Genomic DNA, 13639 nt, shown 5'->3' on the forward strand with positions numbered 1-13639 from the left:
GTCGTGCATCACTCAGTGTTTTTTTATTTTTCCTCCTGGAGCTGGTGAAGCAATGATCGGGCCATAAACTGAGGGTGGACCCTCATTTAGTTCTGCAGCAGAGATCCTCTTATGCTTCAAAGAAATAAACGCAGCCTGGTTAAGTGCACACATCTCTCCCTGCACCTTGATGTAGATCTGTGGACCTGAATCTTCAAGAGGACCGAGGACGAGGAGGAGGAGGAGAGAGGAGTGAAAGGACCGAGGGGTAAAAAGGGATTACTGCCTCTTTCTTTGCTGCATCCTCCGGGAGCCACAAAAAAACAAAAAAGAAACGCACCTCAAAGGACATCTGTCCATCTTTGTGTACAACCAAAGGGTTGATTAATGACCTGGCTAACCCAGCACTCGATGCTGAACCACACCACACCAATCTAATTACCTAGAGAAGAGAGCACAGCCCTTCTCCTCTTCTTCTCTATGCATCAGAATGAGGCGGCATTAAAATGGATGGCAAATCTGAATCTGGATTATGTTCAGCTAAAAAAAAGAAGAAAAAGCAGAGAGAAGGAAAATGCCCCAGAATCAAAAGGCCGCCTGTCATGAATAATAAAACCCGTCGGCCTCAAATTGCAGTCGGGGAATGATAATGAAATAAATAATGAATTGATTACTATGCATCTGACGGAGCAGTGAGATGATTTATACGTGCCGCGAGGGGGCCTGAGCTTGTTGCAGCAGCGCCACGGACAGGCCTGATGAAAGAGGAATGAAGAATTGAACTCTTTTAATACCACTTGTGATAATTGGGCTTCAGCTCCGAGCGCTCGCCACAAGTGCATCGCAACATAAATTACGCCGTGACTTTTACGCACAGACTTTTCCTTGGCTCCGTCCGTGGCTGCGCTTGAAATTAGAAATCAGGGCCGGTGTTTTGATCCGATTAGTATCGGGGAAATCAGCACGGACCCATTAGAGGCACTAGTTTCAAATCAAATCCTCAATATGATCAATACCACAGGGGGAGAGAGACTGGAGTGGCAACAAATCACTGTGATCACTTGTTATTTCCGCAGACAAAAGGGGCCAAAGTGAGGACGAGGAGCCTTCCAGTCTGTGTCCTCGGCGTCCAGCGACTTCTCTTCTCTCGCTAAGTGCTAAGAGAAGCCATCTTTCTTCCCCATCCACTCAGACACATGCTGCGTTCCTCTGCAGGACAATATGGCCCCTGCCAGACCCTCCCACTCACCCACGAAGCCAAGGAACGTACACAGGAACACACACACACACACACATATAAAAAAGCATGGGAGACTGTGCACAAACCTGCACACATCCACGCTCACACACTGATTAAATTAGTCTGAAGGAGCAGCGGGGGCCCCCAGGACAATATTTTCATTGCAATAATAAAGGAAAAGCTTGCTTATGGCCCTCCCCAAGCAAATATTTGGCTTTGGGTCAGCTCTATTATTCATCCCCCGAGGAATACGCTGGGGCCAAAACTTTTTTCAGCGATGAAGCAAAAGCAAAAGAAAAAAAACAGCAGAAAAAGAAAAACAGTCTGGGCATTTACAAGGCCTGGAGGCTTTCTGTTAATAAATCAAACATGCTCCAAATGCATCTAGGTAGTGGTGGTGGTGCGGTTGTGTCGCTGAGGGAGTGTGTATATGTGTGTGTGTGTGTGTTGTGAGTGGACTAAGGATATGTGACTTATCCCCATATGAGGATATGAGGATGGAGGAAGAACTAAATCCTTAATCTTTCCACATAAAGTTTCCCTGGTGGGCGATGATCGCTTTGTGCAGATAAGCCGTCAGACAGGAAAAATATGACTATTTGTGCAGCCTATTTGTGTGTTTATGTGTGTGTGTATGTGTTTGTGTGTGTTTATGTGTGTGTGTGTGGCTTAGCAGGATGCCTGGACTAAATCCCAGCATCCCCCTGGAGGTGGACTGTGTTATCAAGTAAAGGGAAAGTTATCAGGTGTGACAGGGAAAAGATGGAGGCAGGTGGAGAGACGGAGGGGACGGAGGCGAGTGGACACACACAGAGGCAGCGCAGGACATTCATCGTCTCAAATAGTCGGGTATCGTCGTCATGGCAGCCAGGGGGGGCGGGGTTACTAGTCTGGGGCCGTTGACTCGCTGTTTTGGTATAAGCAACCGGATCCAGAGACAGGCCTTTCCGTCAAAATAAAAGCACCAAGGTAATAAAATGCGGTGAAACTTTTTAATTTAAGGAATTATAATTTACAAGAAAGTCCCCCGAGCCATTAAGTTATCCTTTTTCTTTTATTGTATTACAAGTTAATGTCTATTATTTTTTATGGTTTTTTTATGTTGGTGAACACTTTTACTTTGGTAAATTTGGTGATTTCTGGATCCGCTAGAAGATGGGAAGCCAAATGCAGACAAAATTCATTCATTCCCACCTCAATCCAACTTCTCAACAGCTAACTCCCACCATAACTTTTTCTTTTTTAATTAACCTGTTTTTAACTCATTTTATCATTGTATGTGTCTTTTTTTTTTAACCTTTTTTGCGAGTATTTGTACTTATGTGTGGTATGTAGGGATGTGTGGATCATTGTATTGCTGCTCCTGCACTTTTGATGTCCTTCCATTCCTAATGGAAGAATAAAGTACTTTTGACTTTGACTCGATACTGTGACTCACCTTCCAAAAACAACCAAACAAACGAACAAAAAAAAAAAGCTCAGACACCTGAAACAAACACTGATATTCGTACCTGGATCCACTCCTTGTTGGAGTCTTCCGCCGGCGTCCACGCGTTTTCATAGTAGTTGAGTCTGGAGCGCTCCGGAGACCAGCTGGGGTTGTACTGGGTCGAGGACATGATCTGGTCTGACGTTATGTCTCCTGACTCCATCCCCAGCGGGTCGCTACAGTCAAAGTCTGAGAGGAGGAAGAAGGTGGGAAGAGGAGGAAGAGGAGAGGAGGAGGATGAAAAGAGGAGGAGAGAGTAAAAGATGTTCAGCTGATTTTTTTCTGAAAGCACCAGAATGTTCCCAGCGTGCGCTCTCAGTGTCGTCCAGATTCAGAGCTCTGGTCTCTGGGGGAGGAAGAGGAGGACGACGACGCCGCACGACAGGCACTCAGGGCTGGAGGAGGAGGAGGAGGAGGAGGAGGAGGAGGAGGAGGAGGACGGCACATCAGCGACGCCTCACTAAATCCTTTCTGTTTCTCTCTGGTTTAGATGGAAGCAGGATGCAAAGTGTTTCCGCATTAAGAAATAAAAAAGTCTTCATAAAACATTCAGTGTGAGCGAAGTTCAAGGCGTTAAAGCGACTTTCACTCCACTTATTTCTTCCACTGACTGGATCTGTTTCCTTCACCTCCCTCTCGGGGCGATTTATCTTTTTTTTTTTGCACAACTATTTTTCCAAGGCTCTGTCTCTTGGGGGAGTTTACGTGTGTTTAGTATCTGTATTTTTTTTGGGGCCATATATCAAACTCAATAGCCGAACCACACATGGTGGGAGGAGCCGCTTCAATTGTTTGTGTTGACCTGAGGCTGAGCTTGAGGGGAGGGGGGGTGGGGTCAGCACGGGGTCAGACATACTGACACCGCGGCGGACGGAGCTGCAGCAACGAACGATATGACCTTTTGATCTCTGCCGCGGGGACGTCACCGTGACGACGCAGAGGTATCCGAGGATGCATTCTATCACATTACACTGCAAAAACTCAAAATCTTTCCAAGAATATTTCTCCTTTTTCTTGTCAAAATGTCTAATTTCTAGTCAAAACTAATCTCTTTCCACTTAAAACAAGACTCATCACCTAAAAATTAAATATTCAAACACATTTTCACTTGAAATAAGTAGAAAAATCTGCCAGTGAAAGCAAGTTTTTTGTGCTCGTAGCCTAATAAGGAAGAAAAACCTGCTCCACTATAAGATTTTTCTACTTATTTCAAGTGAAAATATCCTTGAAATAAGTAAAAAGTGTCTAAAAACAAGCTACTTTTTATGTGATGAGTCTTATTTTAAGTATAATGAGATTTGTTTAGACTAGAAATGACATTTTGACTAGAAATAAGACAAATATTCTTGGTAAGATATTTGAGTTTTTGCATTGCATGGTCGTCGACTCCTTCCTGCTCTTCGTCCTCTTCTTGTTTGTTTACTTTGCGTTATGGACCGATGCTCATAAAACACCTTGACAGTGTCACAACACACTGCAACAAAAATGCAGTCATGTGTTTGTGTGTATGGACACACACACACACACACACACACACTGAGAGGGCACAGGATGAGGAGCAGTGTGGCTGCTGCCTATGAGCTAACACAGATGGTCTCCCCATCTGCCACACAGCGAACACACCTCAGTCACTGGGTCAGCGTGTGTGTGTGTGTGTGTGTATATATGTGTGTGTGTGTGTTTGTGCTTCTCAGTGTCAACGTGCCGGTCGTGTATGTGTGTGCGTTGTGCTTCGGAAGTCTTTGTGTCGACTTGAGAGAAAGCGTCTCACACCTCTCTGCTCCTGTCGCCGACGCTCCTCTCTTTCAACAAAACTGCCTTTTCTCATCATCAAACTTTTTTTTTTCTTCTTCCAGCTCTCCATCTAGATTACTCATGATCAACAAAACACACAATCAGGCGTTTGTTTGCTGCAAAGGACTGTATCTGATCATGTGGATTACCGAGCGAAGTGCGGTTGATAGCCAAAAAGATAGCGGAGGGGAGAAAGGGTGATGATTGCAGCAGAGGGGAGGGAGGGGGAGACTGGATAAGAACAAAAGACAAGGCCTCCTTTCATCACCTTATCATCTCTCAACAGTAGCTTTCAGCTAGAGTGTTCCCCTTCCCCTTCTCGCCACGCAGCAGCGAGAAAATCCACCGTGTATTATGCATAAGGGGATTATGAATGATTCAAGTGGTGCGAGTCTGGAAAAAAAAAAAAAAACACATGCAAAAAAGTTTGGAGTTTTTTTTCTGAGCTCTGATGTAAGGCCCAGCAACTCACGTAAAAAAACAAATTATAAAAAGTATTTACTTCTGGCCAGACAGATGTGCAATTCTGCTTCGATGGAGGGATGCTGCCCCGCCAACGCTGAGCCAACGGCTTCAAGACATAACGACCTGTCTCAAGTTGGAGATGCTGTGCTGCTTCTCTATCGGCGGCAAGTTGTCAAAAATGAATTGAACGGCGTCGAACTTGGAAATTACAGGTCGAAAACTCGGGTATCATTTCAGAGCAGATCACGACAACATCAAAACATGGCGGCCCTCGTCTTAAACGATTAGAATTTAGAACTTTTAAGTTATTTGTTGAGGTTTTAATGCATATTTTTTGTGTATTATTGCAGTAGCCTATATAAAATATGTTTATATTAAGCTGTGATTGCTGTATTGTGTGAAATTGTGGTCCTCGTATGTGACGGAAATAATGTTTAACCGTTATCAAGGCCATAACATTATATGTGCACTCGTCTGCAGCGTCTCCTCTCCTCTTCATTTGCCTCCAAAATAAACATAATTTGCTGCTACCTATATTTTTCGTATTCAGCTATGAGCCACAATATGCCAAACTTCCTTCGGGTATCCATGTTTTTTCTCTTCCGAGTTCCTGCAGCGTGAACGCAATGATGTCGGAAGTCGGAAATTTCCGAGTTGGGAATTCCAACCAATTGTTAACCAATTGTTATGTGCGGGATTGTTAATTGTACCTGTTAAACTCTGCACTTCTTGTTTGTTAAAATAAGGACCTACTGTCTACTTTGTGATCAACATGCACATTATACCTGTCTGAAAAAATCAAATTAAAAATATTTGAAATTAAAGTATTACTGATTGCAGGTCAGATCCAGCACCTGGAAATGCAAAAGTTGATCTGTGTGATCTGATCTGAGACGAGTGATTAAAGTAACTCAGGAGAAACTCAGGAGAAATGACATCAGCAGTCATCGCTCTGCTCATTACTGTCAGGCAGCGGGTGTGTGAGTGTGTGTGTTTTTCCCTTTGGGGCAAAAGACGAAATCCTTTTTAGAGATGATTTGTAGATTTGCTGACTGTCATCCATCTCTATTACAATACAAAGGCTGACTCAGTGTGTGTCTGTGTGTGTCTGTGTGTGTGTGTGTGAGACAGGGGTGGTCTCGCCTCTGGACAGATTTACGACTCCTACCGACGCTCGTCTTCCTTAATGAAATGTTTAGCTGGAGCGTTTTAGCAAAACGGGGTGGGAGGTCAAGCCCCGTGACGACGATGTTGCATGTAAAGAGAAGGGAAAAAAAAAAAACACAACCCTGGGGTGTGTGTGTCTGTGTGTGTGTGTGTCTATGTGTGTGTGTCGGGTAGCAGCGCCTGGCGGGGAGGCCGCCTTCTGGAGCCGGTCTGGGGCCCACAGTGAGTTAACGTGGGCCTTGTAAACCACTGGACTGGCTCCCTGAGACTGAGACGATGAAGAAGCGAAGAGAAGAGGTGTTTATTTAATAACTCATGATGAGCTTGTGGAAACTTGTCACAATGGAAGCAGCTGCAGACAACATCTGCTTCTCACTTTGACTAATATTCCTCTGGTGGTTTCTTTATTGCCCTCTAATTCTTATTCAACTACCCACTTTTCAATTCAAAGATCCTCTAACACAGATTTCCCATCCTCCTCCTCCTCCTTCCTCCTCTTTGGAATAAATCCTCCGTTTATCTTAATCATTATTTTCCCCTCACCCTCTGGGACCGTCCTCTCGATGACGGTGAAGTTGGCGGAGAAGCCCTCCTTGGCGATGGCGCTGTCGGTGTTGATTGTCAGCGCCATGATGCCGGTGTAGGAGATGATCCGGCCCGGTGTGTTCTGGCCACAGTAGCGGCCGACGTACGGACCCACTGGAGAGAGAAAAGAGAGACGAAGACGTCGTTAGTTACTTTAGGGTTGGTTTAATATCTGTTTGTTTGCTACAACCTTGTCACACATGGGTTTTACTACCAACCCCCCCCACTTCTGACATTCCTCGTCTGCCTGCTGCTCAAACACAACACAGAAAGGCGGAAGGAGGACCTGTGGCGTGGACGGGTCACGGTCTCTGTCTATTTACTGGCTGTAAATACTTCAGACTCGACTCCACAACCTTGTTTTTTTGTTTTTTTCCCCCCTCTTTCTTTCTTTCTTTCTTTCTTTCATTCCTGAGCAGGGCATGAGTCACACACATAGCGACCACGGCCGAGCGAGTTTTGTGAAGGAGACCAAACAAGTGAAGGCTGAGCAGAGACAATAGAGGCTGCAATAAAAGCACAAGAGGGACACGTTCCAGTGAGCAGACGGAGGAAGAGGAGGGATGTGGTAACCAGGGGAAAGCACAGTGACCTTGCCCCTGTGATGTGAGCTATGATCCATCCGTCTATCTGTGTGTGTGTGTGTGTGTGTGTCCCTGCAGCTTATCTATGATTAGTAATGCTGTGATCAGCGGCGAGTGACAGTCCTGCCTCCCGTCATCCAAAACATGCCTCTTCCAGCCCGACATGAAAGGTGGAGGCCCCGGGGCCCCGCGGGGAGTTACTGCAGGGTTACAGAGGTTTGGAGGCTCAGATTAATCTTCATGACGCAGGTGTGTGTGTGTGTGAGAGAGAATCTGTCAATGTGGGTGTGGGTGTGTGTTTTCAAATCCGCTAAGGCCCGAGCTGAACGAAGAAAAAAACAAAACCCCAAAAACACCATCTCCCGGATTATCTGCATGACTCCCTCGTGTTATGAAATTTTAAAGAACCTGGCTATGAACTCTGCGTCCTGCCCGTCTCTCTGCTCCTCAGGGAGGAGGGATGTGGGAGTGGAGCTGTGCTTTAAAGGAATAGTTCAACATTTTGGCAAATTGGCCCATTACCATAATCCCTATAGTCAGGAGTTTGTTACCTTTAATTGTCGATGCAAGCTGTTTCTAGAACGCAGAGGATTTTTTGGTTTCCCTCATCAATCTCATCAAATACACAATCCAACAACTCCACAACGCTCTGGTGGACAAGTTGTGACCTGCACATTCACCACGCTATGAGATAATAACACAACGTTACCAGACAAGAGTTGTTTTAGAGGTAGACTGCTGCTGAAAAACTGTCCCTGAAGGCAACGCACATCAGTGGTTTTGCATGAATTTACCTCTAAAACAACTCTGTCTGGTAACGTTCTGTTATTATCTCATAGTGTGGTGAATGTGCAGGTCACAACTTGTCCACCAGAGCGTTTTGGAGTTGTTGGATTGTGTATTTGATGAGTTTGAAACCAAGAAATCCCATTAGCCTCCGTAGCGTAGCTCTGAGCAGCTCGTGGCTCTGCTCCGCCGTTCTAAAAAATAACTTGCACCGACAATTAAAGGTAACGAACCTACTGCTATGACTATGCCAAAATGTTGAACTATCCCTTTAAGAAGTGTGTGTGTGTGTGTGGGGAAGATACAGGGAAGGAGGTGCGACTCCCATGGTGCATCATGGCCGCCTGCATTTGCCCGGACATCTCCCACTTCTGTGCACCCTCACCCCTCACCCCTCCTCCTCCTCCTCCCCCCGACCGCTGGCATGACACCTGTGCTCTGTGCTAATGTACTATCGACCCAGCAGGCAGCACAGGAAACACACACACACACAGACACACACACACACACATTTTCCCTCACATGGCTTATTTTTACACAAAGCGTCTGCCACATACAACAACACTTGAAGGGTGTGATCCCCGTGTCCATCTGAAAGTGATAGTTCAGTGTCTGGGTCGGTCTTTTGTGTCGAAACTCTTCAGCTGAGAAATTCCATTAAGTCGGAAGTAGCAACAGGAAATGTGTCTTTTTGTATTATAATAAAAAAATATGTATTTAAAAGGTGATAATAATGTGAGATATTCGCTGCTCTCTGATCTTTAATCACACAAAAAGCTGAAAATGAAACATGTCCCACCTCCCTAAGGGGGAGTGATTCACAAATGAGCACAGAAAAAAAAACGGATTCGCTTCTCTTTGTAGATTCAAAGTTCGAACGTGAGCTTTGGAGATTATTGAACTTTTAAACTCGCTCGAAAAAAAGGCGTCAACTAGATTTTTACACTTCAACCTCATCAACCTGAACCCGGAGCGGAGGGCTCTGACGTGCAGCGACCACGTCCAACGCTCGTAGGGAAAATTCCTTCACTTTGCGGCTGATGAGCAAGAGGAGCTTTCATCTCGATTTGAGGGGGGAGAGAGAAAAAAAACTGAAGGCTTCAAGAGGTGAGTTCAAAGCCTCGTCTCAGGCTGTGGAAGAGCTGATCTGAACAACTCGCCCTCTCTCTCATCTGCTGACTTTTTTCTTTAAAAAGTTGGATCTGAGAAAGCAATTTAAGCCAATAACTCGTCTCGTGGTCGATGCTACGACCAGGTGAAGCTGCTGCTGCACTACTACTTCTTTTTTTTCTTTTCACTTCTGCTGTGGGAAACTTCCAGAGGAAATTCCTTGGAGAGTCACTTCCTGCGAGATCCTATCTGGCGTTCGCAGGGCGGCGGCGACTTAAACTTAAATATCACCGCTTAGATTAGACCTTCAATTCCCGAGCGCAGTGACACTAACAAATCTTCAGACACGCTGCTGGTTTGTGACAGAACCAGGAAGGGGAGGGGGCGGGGGGGTCTTGTAATCAGGAAGTGTTTGGCGTTGAGCGATGACGAAGCGCTGCGCTCGTGACGACAGACCCTCTGGCCCGCGGCCAGGACTGGCCAAAGCAGCACTTAGCCCAGCGGGCCGGATAATGCCATCAGAGAGTGTGAAGTTGTTCATTTCCTGTGGAAAGGCAGCGAGTAGTGAAGTTGAAACCCACCACGACCCCCCACCCCCCTATCTTCTCTCACCTTCCCCAGGTTTCTAACTTCACCAACATTAGTCACGGTAAATTAAACCAAGTGAAGCCGAAGCAGGAAAAGCCCGAGAACATTATAGCTGACAAACACCGGACTTTGCTTGTTTATGAATTTCTCTTCTGCATTTGTTTCATTTCCTCTTTCATAAAAACACAAAGTCGGAGATCATGTCTTCACTGCAAAATCTTACCAAGAATATTTGTCTTACTTCTTGTCAAAATGTCTCATTTCTAGTCAAAACTAATCTCTTTCCACTTAAAATAAGACTCATCACCTAAAAATTGACTTGTTTTAGATCATTTTCACTTGTTCCAAACAAATTTTCACTTGATATAAGGAGAAAAAGTTTTTTGTGCTTGTAATAAGGAAGAACTATCCGATTTTTCTACTTATTTCAAGTGAAAATATGCTTGAAAGAAGTAAAAAGTGTCTAAAAACAAGTACTATAATGAGATTTGTTTTGATTAGAAATGACATTTTGACTCAAACTAAGACAAACATTCTTAGTAAGAGTTTGAGTTTTTGCAGTGTTTATGTCTGGCTCACCTCCAGGGAAGCCGTCCCAGATCTCCAGCCGGTCGTAGCGGCAGAACACGCCGGTGGGGGGCGTCGGGTCGGGCTCCAGCTCAAAGCTCTCGAACTCCAGGATGATCTCGGACCGCTTCGGGGCGAAGATCATGAAGGTGCAGTCCAGGTTGTTGGGGTACTTCTCGGGGAAACCGGGCGACTTTATGACGCCGCTGTTGGACGTGAAGTTCCTGGAGCATTCTGGACCTGCAGGAAGGAAGGAAGAGAGAAGATGAGACGAAACAGGGACAAAAGAAAGGGTGGGAACGACTCCTCTGAATGACTGGTTGGTTAAGTGATCTGTTTCAGGAGCCTTTGTGTGCGAGGCTTTCAGACGCTCGGCCTCACAGCTGCTCTATTGACTGGAGGAGTTTATAGCCCAGAGATGAGAGACAGAGAGAGAGAGACCACCTTGATGCTTCACCAGCGGCTGCATCTGGGTCTCAGCTCCTCTCACTGTGTGGACTCACTCTGCCTTTTTCCTCTTTTCATAAATGTCACAGCATTTCATCACCATGTGTGTGTGTGTGTTAAATCTGTAACTCCTGGAACATCTGGATTGGGAGTATAAACATTAGTGAAAGGCCTCAATCACTAGAATCAGGGAACGATGATTAAATGGCTCAATTCTCACACACACACACATGTGAAGCATATGAGAGGCAAAATTACAGTGTCAGTGATGGAAGACTGTGTGTACATCAACACACACACACATACACACACTGTAACGCTCATTTTTTACACAAAGAGAAAGTCAAAACATTTATTCACGGCTCCCTGCAGAGCTGAGGAGCATTAACACGTCTCGCACGTCGGAGCTGGAGATCATCACGTCTGAGAATGAGTGACACGTGTTAAAGGGATAGTTCAACATTTAGAAAAATTGGCCCATTGCCATAATCTCTATACTCATAGCAGTAGGTTCGTTACCTTTAATTGTCGGTGCAAGCTATTTTTAGAACGGCGGAGCAGATTTCTTGCAGAACCGCTGATGCGCGTTGCCTTCAGGGACAGTTTTTCATCAAGCAGTCTCTGTATTTACCTCTAAAACAACTCTGTCTGGTAACGTTGTGTTATTATCTCATAGCGTGGTGAATGTGCAGGTCACAACTTGTCCACCAGAGCATTGTGGAGTTGTTGGATTGTGTATTTGATGAGTTTGATGAGGGAAACCAAGAAATCCCACTAGCTTCTGTAGCGTAGCTCTGAGCAGCTCGCAGCTCTGCTCCGCCGTTCTAAAAATAGCTTGCACCGACAAATAAAGGTACTGTGACTATAGCGATTATGGCAATTTGCCAAAATGTTGAACTATCCCTTTAAAAAAGAAGACGAAAAGAAACGCAGCCGACAGGTGCATAGAGAGAGGATTTAAAGAGTTCACATAGCGTCCAGTGTGAGTAGAGTCTGGCTTCACACAAAAACACACATAGGCTACATACAGCAGCCGCCGCAGCAGCAGGGAGAAAATAGAGGACTGTCATCCAGGGCAATTATTTGGAGCCATTAGTGGCAGAAATGTGCCCGTGATAACGTCATTTTCACGGCAGGCTGACAGGCGGCGTGATGGGTGCAGATGGTGCCGATCCAGACTCAAATTGCAGGGAGTTATTGGCCGATAGAGCCTCAGTGCTGTAGCAGCCGCCGCCGCCGCCACCGGCTTAAATGAATGTGGCAAACTGCTTTTTTTTCTCCTCACTGTCATTCAAAGATCTCGTCGGGCCCCTAATTCACGACCATCAGGCCCACTTCAGCCTGTCCACTGACTGGTGGAGCCGCGGAGCAAAGAAGAAGGGGCGAGAGTCATGTTGATTTTCTTTCTTTCTTTCTTCGCCGGCGAGTTGAAAGTGGCGGCGAGCGGCGTTTTGACTCTAAAGAGAGTTGACATTTAAGCGCGGCAGCTAAAGTGCGGCTTTCGAGAACAGTGGACACCATTAATTTCACAGTTTCCCCCCAAGTATTATTTGCCCCGTTTGGAAAATAAGAGAGATTTTTTCCGCTGAGGCCTCGTCATGTTTGGGAGAAATGTCACTCAGACTTTTAGAGAGAAGGATAAAATAAAATAAAATAAAAAAAACTACAGATGGAGAGTAATACTTTGAAAAAGGTGTTGGATTTCCTGTGGATATATACCGTCACAGAGCTCCGCTCTCCATCCATCACATCAGGCCCAGACCTTGACCTTTGACCCTCACATAAAAAATCCTTGAACTTTTCCATCATAATCCACCAGTTTTGAGTATTTAGCGTGGTTTTATTCAGTTTATTTACTGCGATTTGTGATATATTCAATATATTCAAGGACTATATATTCATCCTGGCTCTCTGTTGTGTCTGTCACTGCCCTCCCAGACAAAAAAGACAAGAGTAAGAAGTCGTCACAACAAAACAGAGTGTCAGGAGAAGACAGAGCGCCGTGGTCAGTCCCACCGGCAACATAATCATCAGACAGATCTCTTTTATCTGGTGTCTCCACGCGGGAGGGCGCTCGTCCCAGGATGCTTCGTGCTTGTGTGTGTGTTTATGTGTGTGTGTGTGTGTGCGTGCATCTTTGTTGACAAGGAGCTTCAGGAGACAAATATATCCCATTGTCAGCCAAATGCTAACACTCTGCCCCTCACTCACTCTCTGTCTCACCCCCCCCCACTTGTTTTATCGCTGCAGTTGTCGGTGTCTCTCCCGGTGGATTTATCGCCGTGACAGAAGCGGTAGCAGCAGCGGCGACAACAAAAACGTGGAGAAGAAAGAAGAAAGAGAGTAAAGGTTTTATAACAGGAAACAGAAAAAGAAAAGGTTTTTAGTCTTGTCAATACGACAGGTAGCGGCTGCTTTTAAACTAACGGCTGGATTAACGGCGGGAAGCGAGGAGAGGAGGGGAGAGGAGAGGAGGGGAGAGCGGTTGGCTATATAACCTTGAACGCAAAACATTTACTGGCAACCTCCAACCAGGCGCTCCAACCTTTACTGCCGTCCGTAGCTTCTGCAGTAATGGATTCTTTTAACTCTGGTTTATATCGAGCTCTTCTCCTCCGGACGAGGGAGTAAACAAATGTCAGTCCCGCTCTCTCGCTTGCTCGCCGTGACTGATTGGAGTTTGTTTAACGGGGACGAGCCGTCGCCAGCAAAATGATATTTAATGGAGATCTGATTTCAATCTTTTGCAAGTGTTAGAGGTTTATAATAAATCTTAAATAAATATGGTTTGTGGGGGGGAGTGGGGGGAGAGCATCAAGGGGAGCGGGCGCCTTTCAG

At 45.6% G+C, this 13639-nt stretch overlaps 1 protein-coding gene across 4 annotated transcripts in view; it reads right to left on the bottom strand.

The window, feature by feature from the left end:
• The window catches only part of nrp1a (neuropilin 1a), a 69796-nt gene that overhangs the window by 26766 nt on the left and 29391 nt on the right, over nucleotides 1-13639 (bottom strand). For all 4 annotated transcript variants that reach the window (XM_085762575.1, XM_085762573.1, XM_085762574.1 and 1 more), the window contains 3 exons: nucleotides 10367-10594; nucleotides 6678-6833; nucleotides 2731-2897 (listed from right to left, as the gene is read on the bottom strand). In XM_085762575.1, coding sequence (XP_085618701.1) covers nucleotides 2731-2897; nucleotides 6678-6833; nucleotides 10367-10594 — 551 coding nt within the window. The remainder of the gene's footprint in view (nucleotides 1-2730; nucleotides 2898-6677; nucleotides 6834-10366; nucleotides 10595-13639) is intronic.

Source organism: Trachurus japonicus, chromosome 20 (genome assembly GCF_045865225.1).
Source record: "Trachurus japonicus isolate A0001 chromosome 20, Traja_1.0".
NCBI lineage: Eukaryota > Metazoa > Chordata > Actinopteri > Carangiformes > Carangidae > Trachurus > Trachurus japonicus.